The sequence below is a fragment of the Electrona antarctica genome, assembly GCF_951216825.1.
Source record: "Electrona antarctica genome assembly, chromosome: 11".
Lineage (NCBI taxonomy): Eukaryota > Metazoa > Chordata > Actinopteri > Myctophiformes > Myctophidae > Electrona > Electrona antarctica.
The window spans coordinates 37,425,055-37,437,799 of NC_136792.1; the positions used below are offsets into that span (position 1 = coordinate 37,425,055).

At 42.5% G+C, this 12,745-nt stretch overlaps 1 protein-coding gene across 3 annotated transcripts in view; it reads left to right on the forward strand.

Moving 5' to 3' along the window:
- Window positions 1-230: 230 nt before the first annotated feature.
- cluha (clustered mitochondria (cluA/CLU1) homolog a) overlaps window positions 231-12,745 on the forward strand; it is a 40,157-nt gene continuing 27,642 nt past the window's right edge. The window contains exon 1 of one of the 3 annotated variants that reach the window (XM_079514209.1): window positions 231-695. In XM_079514209.1, the coding sequence (XP_079370335.1) occupies window positions 548-695 (148 nt within the window). In that variant the 5' untranslated portion in view covers window positions 231-547. Of the gene's footprint in view, window positions 696-1,898; window positions 1,988-12,745 lie in introns of those variants that run through there. The other 2 variants (XM_079514210.1, XM_079514211.1) reach the window with 2 other exon arrangements.

Genomic DNA, 12,745 nt, shown 5'->3' on the forward strand with positions numbered 1-12,745 from the left:
ATAGCCTACATTGTTAAAACTCAGTCAGACAAAGTGCAGGTGGCTATGGTCAGAACTATTTTTTTGATTATTATATAATATTTATTTCTTTTTTCATTTTAATATTATCTCTACTCTTTTACCTGTAGTTCCCCACAGGTCTGTCTGTCTGTCTGTCTGTCTTCCATCAGCCTTCATTACTGCATTTTCATTCTGTACCGTTAGTGCGCGTTTTGTCTCCTCTTGCTTGCCGTCCCCAGACGTTCTGGGGGAGGAACCACAACCATGGAGACGCAAAGGCAAAGAGGTCAATAGGAGGAGGAGGAGGTTGGAACCACGTGTGATCAGCGTACAGCACTGTCCTTCCTCACTGACACACTTGTTTTTGTAATCTCCTTCTTCCTACCCCGTTTCTGTGTGTCTGGCCGGACTCTGCTAGCTAGGAACACTTTGGACCAGTTGATTTATTTTTGCGCAACGGGTTTTTCTGTTGCCTAAACCTTCCTGCACCTACCTGCCGACGCTGTAGTACTACGGACACTGACTGACAGACGCCGACCAGACCACCATGGTGAGCAAGACGGATGACATCCCGGCGTCTGTGCCGAACTGCAACCCGGTGGACCCGAGTTCTGATGGAGGAGGAGGAAGCCACCATGACGCTAAAGAATCCAACACCACCTCAACCACGAAGGACCCTTGCGCCTCCTGCTGCGGTGAGCCAGCCAGGTTATAATATAACACACCCTTGACGAGAGTTTGATCACTTAAAAAACGCCAGGGTGTTGCTTTGCTCGCCGACAAGAGCTCTGATCTACACGCGAAGATGACCCAAGGCGTCGTGGCTTGTAGATCTGCTCTTGTCGGCAAGCGGCGGCGGCGTATCCTTAGTTGAACTTGAGTCGTGGATGTCCATGCACTTCTCCTGGTCCGTCATCACGGTTCATTCATCTTCTGCAAAAATGCATTTCCTGATAGCTATGTGTGTCAGTGCGTAAAAGTAAAACACGTCAAAGATTACTACATGTCCTGCTGTGCGGTGAGGTTGTATATGCTGTCGGATCCTCTGAGGTGTAAATGAATTGATGTCGTTGTGGTCAACATTAAAAGTCATCGTCCCCAGTCCGACTCCCCAAACACACTCACTCCACCTTGCACCAACTCTCACGTTAGCATGTTGCTAAGGTAGCCGGCTAACCGAGATGGGAGACCCGTGTGTGTGTACGCACTAGCCTGCTTCATTGGTCCACCACGCAGATCACGTTTAATATAATGTGACTTCTTACCATTCGGCAGAAGGGTAAATAATATTGATTGATTAATTCATGGATTGATAATGATTTATTTGCCCAGACAGGCAGACAAGTAGACAGACAGTTGCATTTGACTGCACCAGTTGTAGCTGAGAGAGAGGGGGAGACAGCTGCATGACAGCTACAGTGGATGCTAGTTAGCATGTATGGATGTGTGTGTTTGTTTGCTTTTTAGACCAATTAACCAGTGCCATTAAAACACTAGACTCGCAGCCTTTCACAACAGTGGTAAACACGCATGTGACATGCATAGTGCGCGCTAGGCTGTGACGCACGCATGTTGTCAGCATGCAGGAGACGGCAGTTGGTTGAACTGAAGGTCACCTTCAGTGGAGCTGCACAACCGAGACCTTCGCCCGAAGGGGGGTCGTGCCGGTAGAACCGATAAACATGTGACTCTGTCTGAGAAAGCCGTACTGGCTTTAATTCGGGGACTCGCCAAAAAACCGTTTGGTCCGTGTGGGGGCGGTTAAGTAGGCCATTATGGCTGCAGGTTGGTTGGTTACATGACGCACCGGGTTGTGTTTCTCCCCTCCTGTTGGGAGTGTGATCAGATGGAATGCTCCGCGACCCGGGAAGCGGAAGCAGCGGTGTGTTTCATGGTGATCATGTACAGCAGAGATAGAAGGTTATAGCATAGCATACATTTACACATACTGTGCATCATACATAACATAATAACACACTGTGCAAAGGTAAGGATATCATGCAAACAGCGCTGTTGCAATGCCTCTGAATGAGTCTACTCACTGTATATGGAAGTGATGTTTGGAGTTTAATACTTTGGAACCCAGTGCCAGTGTCCCTATTTTTGCCATGATATTAAACTATAATCAAATGTTCACAAAATAATTAATTATAAATGGCAGATATACAAGCGCAAACTTGCAGAACTGCTATTTTTGAGTGGTGTAAACCACTCCTACAACTGGCTTTTGTGTGCATAAAAAAATGACCATGGTTGCTATGTTCAAAATAATTTCTGACGTAATTAAATCACACCCGGGTGAACTGGATGACCGTAGCAACCGTGGTCATTTTCTCTGCGCAAAAAAAGCCAGTTGTGAAATCACATCCGGGTGTGATACATACATTTATCAAAAATGATAGCTTTTTTTACTTAACATATTTTGTGTGATTTCATTACGTCAGACATTACGTCAGACCACAGTTGATCATGCTATATAAAACCTTACACCACTCAGTTCACACGGGTGTGATTTTTTTATGAAAGATTAAGATTTGAAGTGCTTAATAATGCATTGATGAATCTCTGTATCATTTCTGCTGTCAGTTTCACATGTAGAACTGTGTGTGTGCGTGTGTGTGCCCCCCCACTGTGTGGTTGAAGTGTTGTGACTTCTGTGTGTGTGTGAGTGAGAGAGTTTACGAATATTATTGTAAATTACTATACTTTGATAAGACTCGTCATTGAAGTATCAGACTTTTACCTACCAGGTAGATAGATAGATACATTATTAATGCTGAAGGAAATTTTAAGCCTAAGGGCGAGAAGCGACGGGTCACGTGCACGCATCCGCCTTGTTGACGGCAGACTGCTGGGCGAGCGCTGGTGCTTTGGCATGGGGGGTCAGATCAACATGGAATGTACTGGCCATATAAGGAGCATGTCTTGAGTGTACAGGGTTTGATGAGGTCAGATCAACATATTTGAAATGTCAGTAAAGGTCAGCTTTACACTGTGTGTGTGTGTGTGTGTGTGGGGGGGGGGGGGGGGGGTCATGGGTAGTGATCCTATTTGGATTGTCATTACTGTTGAAGTAGTTAACCTCAGTTAATCTCTGCTCTGGAAGTCTTCAGTTAATCTCTGCTCTGGAAGTCTTCCAGAGCAGATAAGACTCAAGGAAGGTTAAATTATTCTTTGTCTATATAGGGCTTGGCAAACATCTGGCTCTTATTTCTTCCGTACATGTATATCTTTATTATGGTGCTTTGTAGCTTCATAGTATTTTAACCATTTTGAGAAGTGGGCGGACATCTTTTGAAGAGAGGGGAAGCAGGTTGGAGTCTATTCATTCCAATCGAAGAGTGAACGTGAACACAACTTCTGAGTCATTCATAGCTCCATGGTCACTAAAGAAATATTATTGCACCTGATTGTCACAAGGCACAAAACATGACAATGTGACATGCCTGAACTGCTACCAGAGCAGGCTGGGCCTATGTAACTTTTTTAATGAATACAATTAAATTTTGTCCAATCTGTATGGTAGAGTATCGAGGATGTAGAATACGGACAGCATTTGCACAGGAAACCGGGTTCAAATCTGGGGTAGAGGAACGCTACGTGTGCGTGCTGCTTTAACTATAGCTATATAGTTGTGCACAAATGTAAATGGAATGCCTTGTAGAACTGGAACAGTGCTTCTCAACCTTTTCTGAATCAGGGCCCATTTGGAAAAGACATCTCAGTGAGTCCACCCATCTGACCCCTTGACCGCCTGCCGTGTTACGTGGTTTGATGGCAGAGCATTTTTATTTAAATGTTATTTAAAATGTTTAATGTTATTAAAAGTTAAAAATAAAAAAATACCATGCCATGTTTTTGTAATTGTCTCACCGCCTCATCGCTGTTTTATAAAATGATCATGAAAAACAAATTAGTCATGTTGTGTTGTTATGGAACTGGTTGCATGACTGCACACAGTGCACAGTGCAGTCACTGTGCTTGCTTTTTGTTTGGTGGTGGAGGACAACAGCAGGATGCCATCTTGTGATGCAACAAATCTCTGATTCCAGAAAGGCCTTGTTGTCCATTGATTCCACAGAGCTGTGTGGCCATGGTGATGTTTCCATAGCAGCAGCCATGGTCCCTACAGTCCTCATTTCAAGGTCCATGGTGCTGCATGTGGATGGATGGCTGGCTGGCTGGCTGGCTGGCGGCTGCTGGATTAATTAATCTGTAGTCAAAGCATGACGTAGGCAGGGAGTGAACTGACTTACTAATGCTTTGGTGTAAGCATTAGTTCAGTTAGCTAGAGCAGTGGTTCCCAAACAACTTCAGTAGGCCAACTGAGGCACACTGGAGTTGCCCGTGTCAACCACACATTGTAATTGCAATATATACAATTACAAGTATAAAAAAAAGTATGCCTGACTTTGTGTGTCCCTATGTTAACGTCTGTCCATTTAGGGTATGAAAACAGCTGCAACATCGCTGGGTGACTGCCGAATGGCACTTTTGAGCGGCCCATTCACACTGACCAATATAACTATTAACAATACAAGTATAACTAAGTAACTATACAACTGTACCGTACAGTAACTATCACAATACAAGTATAGTTGCACCGCCAACTCAGTAGCACAGCTTGGGTGCGGCAAGTCATGCAGGAAGTAATGGGAGCTGATGGTAGGTGGTGCGCTCCACCTCAGCAATCCATCTCCCTGGGTCTAGCGCATTGTAACGGGGACAGAATCCCATGTGTTACCAGGTACTGACAATATGCCACTCCCGACCTACTTCTTCTGCACCGCTCAGTTCACACAGGTTTGATTTTTAAATTTACTACCGGTATATTAGTACTGTGTCTGCACTCTGCACTCATTTCCCAATACAGAGGCCAATTATATAATATGTTTAACCAATTCCCCCCCCCCCCCCCCCCCTTCCAACACACATTTTAAAAAATAGGGGGGGAAAAGCCAATCTGCAAGCTCAAAATGTGTCGGGCATTGATGCACTGTGAGCTTGTAGATCTGCTGAGAATGCAGGTGCACTTTCTTTTTTTTTTTTTTTACCAGCCCATTGTTGTGCTTTGAGCAAACAACTGAGCTAGTGTGTACTGCAAGTGTCAGGGTGGCTGAAAAACTTGGGTGCACTGCCCACTTATTTGGATGTTGTTTGGTTCTTCTGAGAGGTTTTGCGGTCTAGTATTCTAGCTCCATCACGTATTGTAGTGATGTCTGGTGTTATTTGACAGGTATTCTGGACTTTTAATGCTAGACTGTACTTTAGTATCCTATTCTTTTTGGTTAATCTTTCCTTGACCCAGTGACCCCTTGCCTTGCTGGTGGGATGCCAAACTGCATCTTCAGGACACCTAGTGTGACTGAATGACCAAGGCCTGACTGTTCACTATCATGTTAGTTGTTTGTTCTGAACTTCCTATGCTTGTCAAGCCTGAGTTGTTTTAACTGAGCCTGTTTTTGAAAATGATTTTTGTAGGGCAGTGTGTCAAACGGTTGGTTGTTATTACTTCACTTGACTGTGGTCGCAGACTCGCAGATGTTATTTATTTATTTTCACAGACATGAACACAGTTCACTGCCACTCCCTGACTGTCCCAATCTACTTTTCTGCTTTGGCAAATTGCTAGCTTTAGTTTACTGTGATCATTAAGATGACACTGACTGGCACAAACCAACCAAAACATTAATGATTCACTTGACGGTTTATAATGTTTTCAGTCTTTACCTGGTGGTATGATCCTGTTTAGCAATTTTGGAGAATAGAAGTTCTTCCAGCAGCACCCTTAGATTTTAGATAATTTAAAGAGAACAATATCAGTCAGACATGAATGACAATAAACTGTATGTTTTATTCCATTGTGCCCAAAATACAGGTGCCAAGGTAAACCAGAATACAAGAAGTATGTTATACATGCTGCACAGTAAAAATCTAGTGTTTAAATTTCTTAAGGCCGTTTATCCAATTGTACTGTAACTCGTGGGAGTACAGAAAATTGTAACCTGGCTACATTAGTACTCTCAGAGTTAAATTAGCACTCAGAAGTTTTACAGTGTAGCTGCTATAGTCATTCATTGCTGTGGGAATAATTAGGCTTGGGCTGCAGGATCAGCCATCACATATTCACCTTTTTCCTAGGCTGTGTGTGCTCCACTTCCTGTCGATTTGATCCAATGAAATCCAATGAAACTGGTCAGATGACCAATGATGTCCAATGAAATCGACAGGAAGTGGAGCACACACAGCCTAGGAAAAAGGTGAATAGAGGGTATGCGTGTGACATCATCAAACCAGGAAGTTATGCAGGAATGCCTACTGAGTGGCTAAAAACTACTTTCTGGCCTTGACAGCCCCATACATCCAAACAGAAAAGTCATATCTAATTGCATTAAACGGCATTAAACAATTTTAAACTCTCTTTGCCTGTCACTTTGCCACTCGATTTGCGCATACCCTCTATTGTCACTTTTGTCTCTTGCTTTCAGTGTACTGAATGGTTATACTGTAAGGCAGCGCTGGATGCTGTGAGTTGCTCTCCTGTTTAAATATCCCTCATGAAAACACACTTTCTCCTTAAAGCTGCAATTCAGAACCTAATCAATAGCATGTTCTTTTAATGGTAGAGTACAGTATAGTGTATAGTGTAAACATTAGGGTCAACGGTCCTTATGCAAACGGACAGACACATCGTCATGTAAAGGAGCGGTGACTACCGCTAAAAAATGTTAAAGGCCAACATGCATCGACCAGCAACTGGTCTTCATCTAATCAGGGCAAGTATGAGCCCTGATGAAGACCATTCCAAACATGTTGGCTTTTAAAATGTTGTAGACATGATTTCAAGTACAGTACCTCTAACGCCCTCTCCTCCGTTATTTAGTTTGGAATGCTCGGAGCATTCCTCTTTCTCTGGTTTTTGTTCCCGTTGATCCTTTAACAGGACGGGAACCCCTTTTGGTGTTTTAAGCATTATGTTATACTTTAGCTATTGAAAAATAGCAGATCTACAAGCTCATAGAGCTTGTAGATCTGCTGTGAAAATGTGGTACAAATCTTAGAATATATTTTCTTTCAGAGTGAATGTTTTTAACTCAAATAATTGCTTCTGGGGGGTTCCTGGAAAAACATATTTTCAGATGGGGGTCCACGCCGGCCAAATACAGATAATTCTGGGGGTCCTTGACATGAAAAGGTTGAGCACCACTGACATAGAAACATAGGTCTTTCAGAAAACCTTTAGGATTTATAATACTTTTTTTTTTAAAATTGGCCTCAGTCCAGACCAATGGGTTAACTCTTATCTTTTATCTCCATTGGTTGATCTCCCTCTCAGTTGGATTTGTCAGTTGGAGTGAACATGGATGAAATAACGTATACCCGTCCAGAAAAAACGCGATTATGCGATCACATAACTCATTGCATAATCAGCCAAATGGCACAGATTATGGGGTAATTTTTTTTTAAAAGTGCATATATTCACTGCAATAATCACACATTTCCGCGCAAAACATGCGATTTCACAATCCCCGCATTTTTGCGCATACAGTTTATAAAGTCATCACCTCACCCATTCGTTCACGTTCATCAGACACAGAAGCAAAACAAACCGTGGTGGTGCGGTGTAAACTGTGTGTGTGTAGTCACGTGCGCTGCGTCTGCTGGCTGCATCAGCTCTGTGCAGAGTGCAACACACCCTCCTCCCTTGCTTAATAATGTAGCGGTAGCTCTGCCAAAATTCACTTTCATAATGATGACATTTAAAGTTTATGCTACCTGATCCATTGCAATCCTTAAACTGAGTTTGAAATGTTGCCACATTCAAAAACGTATCCAGCAAACCAGATCCTCAGACAAAAGTTGTAATATTCCATGGAAGCAGATAGGAACAACACACTTGTAAGGCTGTAAGCATAACATTTTAAATCCCTTTTTAGAGAGAGTAAAACCAAAAACCGGAGTTGCATTAGCACTTCTCTAAGCAGTGACATGAGGTATTCTTTTTGCCTTGAAGCATGGTAATTGAAGGCAGCCAGAGAGTTGATAAGGTTTTCTGTTTTGCCTTGAAAATCATGAAAGGCAGACAAATTTATGATGTCTGTTTTGCTTGGCTCTGCTCACTCAAGGACCTCTAAATTAATGTATTTGATATTTTGTGTGAGCTTGTATAGCCAAGTCAAATAGACTTTTGTGATATTTATACATTTTGCTGGGGATCCCCAGACCCCACTTTGAGAACCAATACCATAGCAGGCGTTGACACTAAGGTCTCAGAGGCACTTGCCCGTTAGGCAAGTACAGGTCATGTTCTTGCCCTCTTCTTGTGCTCGTGGCCACATGCCCCCAAAATATATCGTACATTTTGCATTACTGTTCATTTTAACTTATTTTTGAGTGGTGCTAGCCACTCCTTTGTAGAGCTATGTATGTGTATGTAGCTGCAACACCTAAAGTGGCCAGTAATGCACGCACACACGCATAGTGTTGCGCGGGCCTTGGGAGAGGCAGGGAGAGAGAGATAGAAAGCAGCAGAACCATAGAGTAAGACAGAGTTACGACATTGAGGGGACAGAACACTGAGTGCTTGACCGCTGTTCATGCAGCCTGGACACAGTGGACAGTGACAAGCTGGAGTTTGAAATACATTGTTTTCAATGAGGGTGGCGAAAATATCACCAATGTTAGGCATGTGTGCAACATGACAACTGTTTTAAAGTATGGTACAGTAACAACTAAAGTCTCTGTAATGTTTATGTTGTACTATTACTAGGGTTTTCCCGATCGGATCGGGTGATCAGAAATCGGCTCCGATCACATGCTTTTCAAAAGATTGGAATCGGGGAGAAAAGTTCTGGTTTTTAATTGTCTAATGTAAATCTCAAAGAAAGATGTATAAGCAATGAGGTTTTGTAAAAACTGTTGTTTATGCTAGTTGTTTTCCCTTTCCTTCTGGTCCCAGTCAGAGATCATCAAACAGACAGTCACACTCTGAGGCGTGAAAGACACCTATTATGAAAACAAAGGAAATGCAACGCCCACTATGTGATGAAGGTGTCTGTAGTACTCTCTCTGAATGAGAGAGATACTCTTTAAGAGTTTTAACTTGACTTCAGTTCTATAAGCTGTAGAAATGTATTCACTCTAATTCATGGCTTTTCAACAGGTGGTCCGTGGACCACTGGTGGTCCGTAGAGGTATTGCATGTGGTCCCTGACCATGCATTTAGTAATGTAGGATTTGTTGATTTGTTTTAAATGTTCTTTCCACTAGTTGAGAAACCGTGAACTGAATGACCTGGTGACCTATGATGAGTCCATCCATGTAGTCATTTACTGACGAGTTGGATTTCTAGAAATTCAACAGAAAAAGAGTTAGAATCTCAAGAAGGGGAAAGTGCACCGGATTGTCTGGTTGAGTCATTATTATTAGGACATTTTACCAGTAGTAAACGGTTGAGAAACAGTGGGATGTATACACCATGGGATCCGATGCAAGTGTTAACTTACAAAAGCACTTCTTAGGCCATATCCCCACCCAACACAGGTTGATTCTAAGTCAGGGTGGTGGTCCCTCGTTCACAATCAGTTGAAAACCCCTGCTCTATTTAACCAATACATAATTATTTTGCTATGATTTCATGCTTTCAAGAGAAAAACCCACTGGTAGTCATTCTAATAAAAGTATAGTCACAATAATTGAAAGGCAACACAACAGACTACACTAGAGTGACATACATAAGGATATTTGCTATTGTGATATGGCATAAGTGTTATATAAAATCACACCCGTGTGAACTGAGTGGTGCAACTCCCCCTCTCTCTCTCTCTCTCTCTCTCTCTCTCTCTCTCCTCTCATATATTAGCAGGCAACAGTGCAGCACTATCTCTCTCTCTGTTTCATAGCGCCACTTTTGCCCCTACTGCTACTCATAGTCACCAAAAAAAGGGATTTAAGATCATTAAAGCTGGGCTGTTGCCTGAGTCCAATGCATTCTGCCAACTTCCGGTCCAGGATTTTGTCACTGTTCGCAATGCTCTTCGCCAATAGAAGTCGATGTATAAAATACGACATTGGACTGGCCCCATGAAGTGAACGTAGTTGTCGTAACTCTGTCTTACTCTATGGCTCTCGAAAGCAGGGGAAGACGCGGAGGCGGAATGCAATGACCACATTCAAGACAGATATATCTCGTGTTGTGTTTTCGCGAACGGTTGTATCCCCACTCAAAATGCACACCGGGGCAGCCCGGTAGCAACCTTCTCTTGCCCGACCATTATTTTTACTTGCCCTGGGCAGGCGGGCATGCGTTGGTGTCAAGCCCTGCCATAGGTTTTAGGAAATCACAATGTTTTGCCATTTAGTGATTTAATGTAAAATGAAAGGATCTTAAAATTAACTGGCAACCAACCAGTGCAGTGGTACTTCAAAATGAGTATAATATGTGCTCTCCATCTGGTCTTTGTGTGTGCTGCGGTGTTGTGTTTTACCGTTACGCTACGCTATATACAGTACAGTACGTAGTATACCGTGCCTAAACGTTTGAAAATGCGTATATTATCATCTGCTAACCATTTCAAATGTATAGCCTATACGTGTGCATGTCGCGCAGGGAATAATTATATTATACTGTCTGAAAAACCTAGGCTACAGCACTGGTGTGCTGTAGGGTTCTGGACAGGTTGTACAGTACTTGTAACCACCAGCTAAACTTTCAATTAGACCAGGAAGGTAGTTGCTAGCCAAGCCTAGTAATTAAGCCATTAAACCTTGACAGAAATAACTGTCACACTCTGGCTATATTGCTTAAATGAATAATGGTAATAAGATCTTGTGACATTTCAGATTCTGTGTGTGTGGGTGCCTGCAAATAATGACACAGAGGTTTTTGACCTGACTCATGCGTGGTGTTGGTTGAGTGCAACTTTGCAAGTGATTGTAATTTACAGACAGTTGCAAACTGTGTTTGATACTGGCCAATATTGTACATATATTATAAGCCTCATATCCACTGTAGATGGTATGTACATATCGTCTCTTTGAAGATATGCGGGTGCCATACCTTTGGTTGCTTTGTAGGCCAACATCAGTGTTTTGTACTGTGTGAGCACAGTACCAAGCAATACCTTCTCAGCTCACTTCCAAAGAAGTATGTTGTGTGTTTATATATTCTAAAATGAGAATTGGGTAATGATTAGAAATTGGTTATATTAATCATTAATCATGACTACCCGTGAAGATCACTTCCGTCTTCAGGATTTGAAAGGCAGGTTTATATATGTCAGGCTTTTCATATGACTTTGAAAGGGAAGAACATAACAAAAGACATCTTGCAACAGACGACACCTGACTCCGTTTGTCCCGTGTGTGTGTGCTTTAAGGCTATTGTGCTTGGTAGCCAGAGCACAGCCTTTTTCCCTCAAACACCTTCCTTCCTTGGGACCAGCTGTTAGACTCCACCCTCAACTCTAGCCCCTCCCATTTAACCATGACACAGTTACCCTTGATGGTGGGTTCACAAGGACATGTCGGCTGTTGTCGTCCCCCTACAAGAGAAAACAGTTGTCCGCCCACCCACCCACCCCCACATGCTAGGCTCTGTCATGGGTGTTCACCCAACCCCCACATGCATGAGTGTTCGAATGTCTGGCAGGCTGTCAGAAATCAAACTTGACATTTCCCAGTCGCCTTGACCCTTGACTGTTACTACTTTGAGAAAGATTTGGCAACGGGAGAAATAAAAATAAATATTAACAGATCTTTGGTTAATAATGTGAGGAAATGAATGATATATCTCAGTGAGTGTGCTCTGCATAGTTATTCTATCTCAGTCCTCAGTATATTTGCCACAATGTGGTTACTCACAACATGTTGTTGTGAGCCCTTTTGTTCAGTAGCTTGGTTTTTGTCATTGTGCTGAATTAATTCATAGAAGATTAATATTAATCACCATTACACTTTTGACACTTGGCAGTTAAGCATATCCTTGCACTGTGGAATGACAAACATTGTTGCAACAATAGTATGATGGACAAGATTGTAGTTGTTGGAATACTGGTGGTATGATGGACAAGATTGTAGTTGTTGGAATAGTATGATGGACAAGATTGTAGTTGTTGGAATACTGGTAGTATGATGGACAAGATTGTAGTTGTTGGAATAGTATGATGGACAAGTTGCTATTACAGTAGTCATGCTCCATCAGAGCCACTATTATTGAATTCAGTTGTTTGGGTGTGTGATGGCTGGAAGTTTCCTAAAGAAAGTTTCAGGTATAATTAGTATTTCTGTGTCAACAATGAGGTAGACCTGCTGTGTTCATTTGGGTAGTACTAGTAGACAGTTTATTTTGACTGATTAATTTGTTATCATGGCTTTTCCAGTTTCTGTCTCAAAATCTGAACGGTGTGTGATGCAGTTATTTTATGTTTGATCTGAAGAGGGCGCTGCATACCACCATAGCTGTGCTCTGTTGGTTTCGCTCCTCCCGTTTATCAATATTTCACAGTGTATCAGGTAAGGTCATCTACTGTCATCTGCTTCTCTGTGTGTATATATAACCTAGCTGCCTGCCTGCCTGGCAGCACTGTCTGGTGGATGATAAGGTGGCCAAATAGAATTTCTCAACCATTGTTTCATACTTTCAGATTCAAGGATGAGGTGGCCTGAATAGGATCTTGTTTGAGCGCGATCACGCTGTTTGATCAGATGATTTCTGCCTTCCCTGTGTCTGTCGGATGTCAAGTTC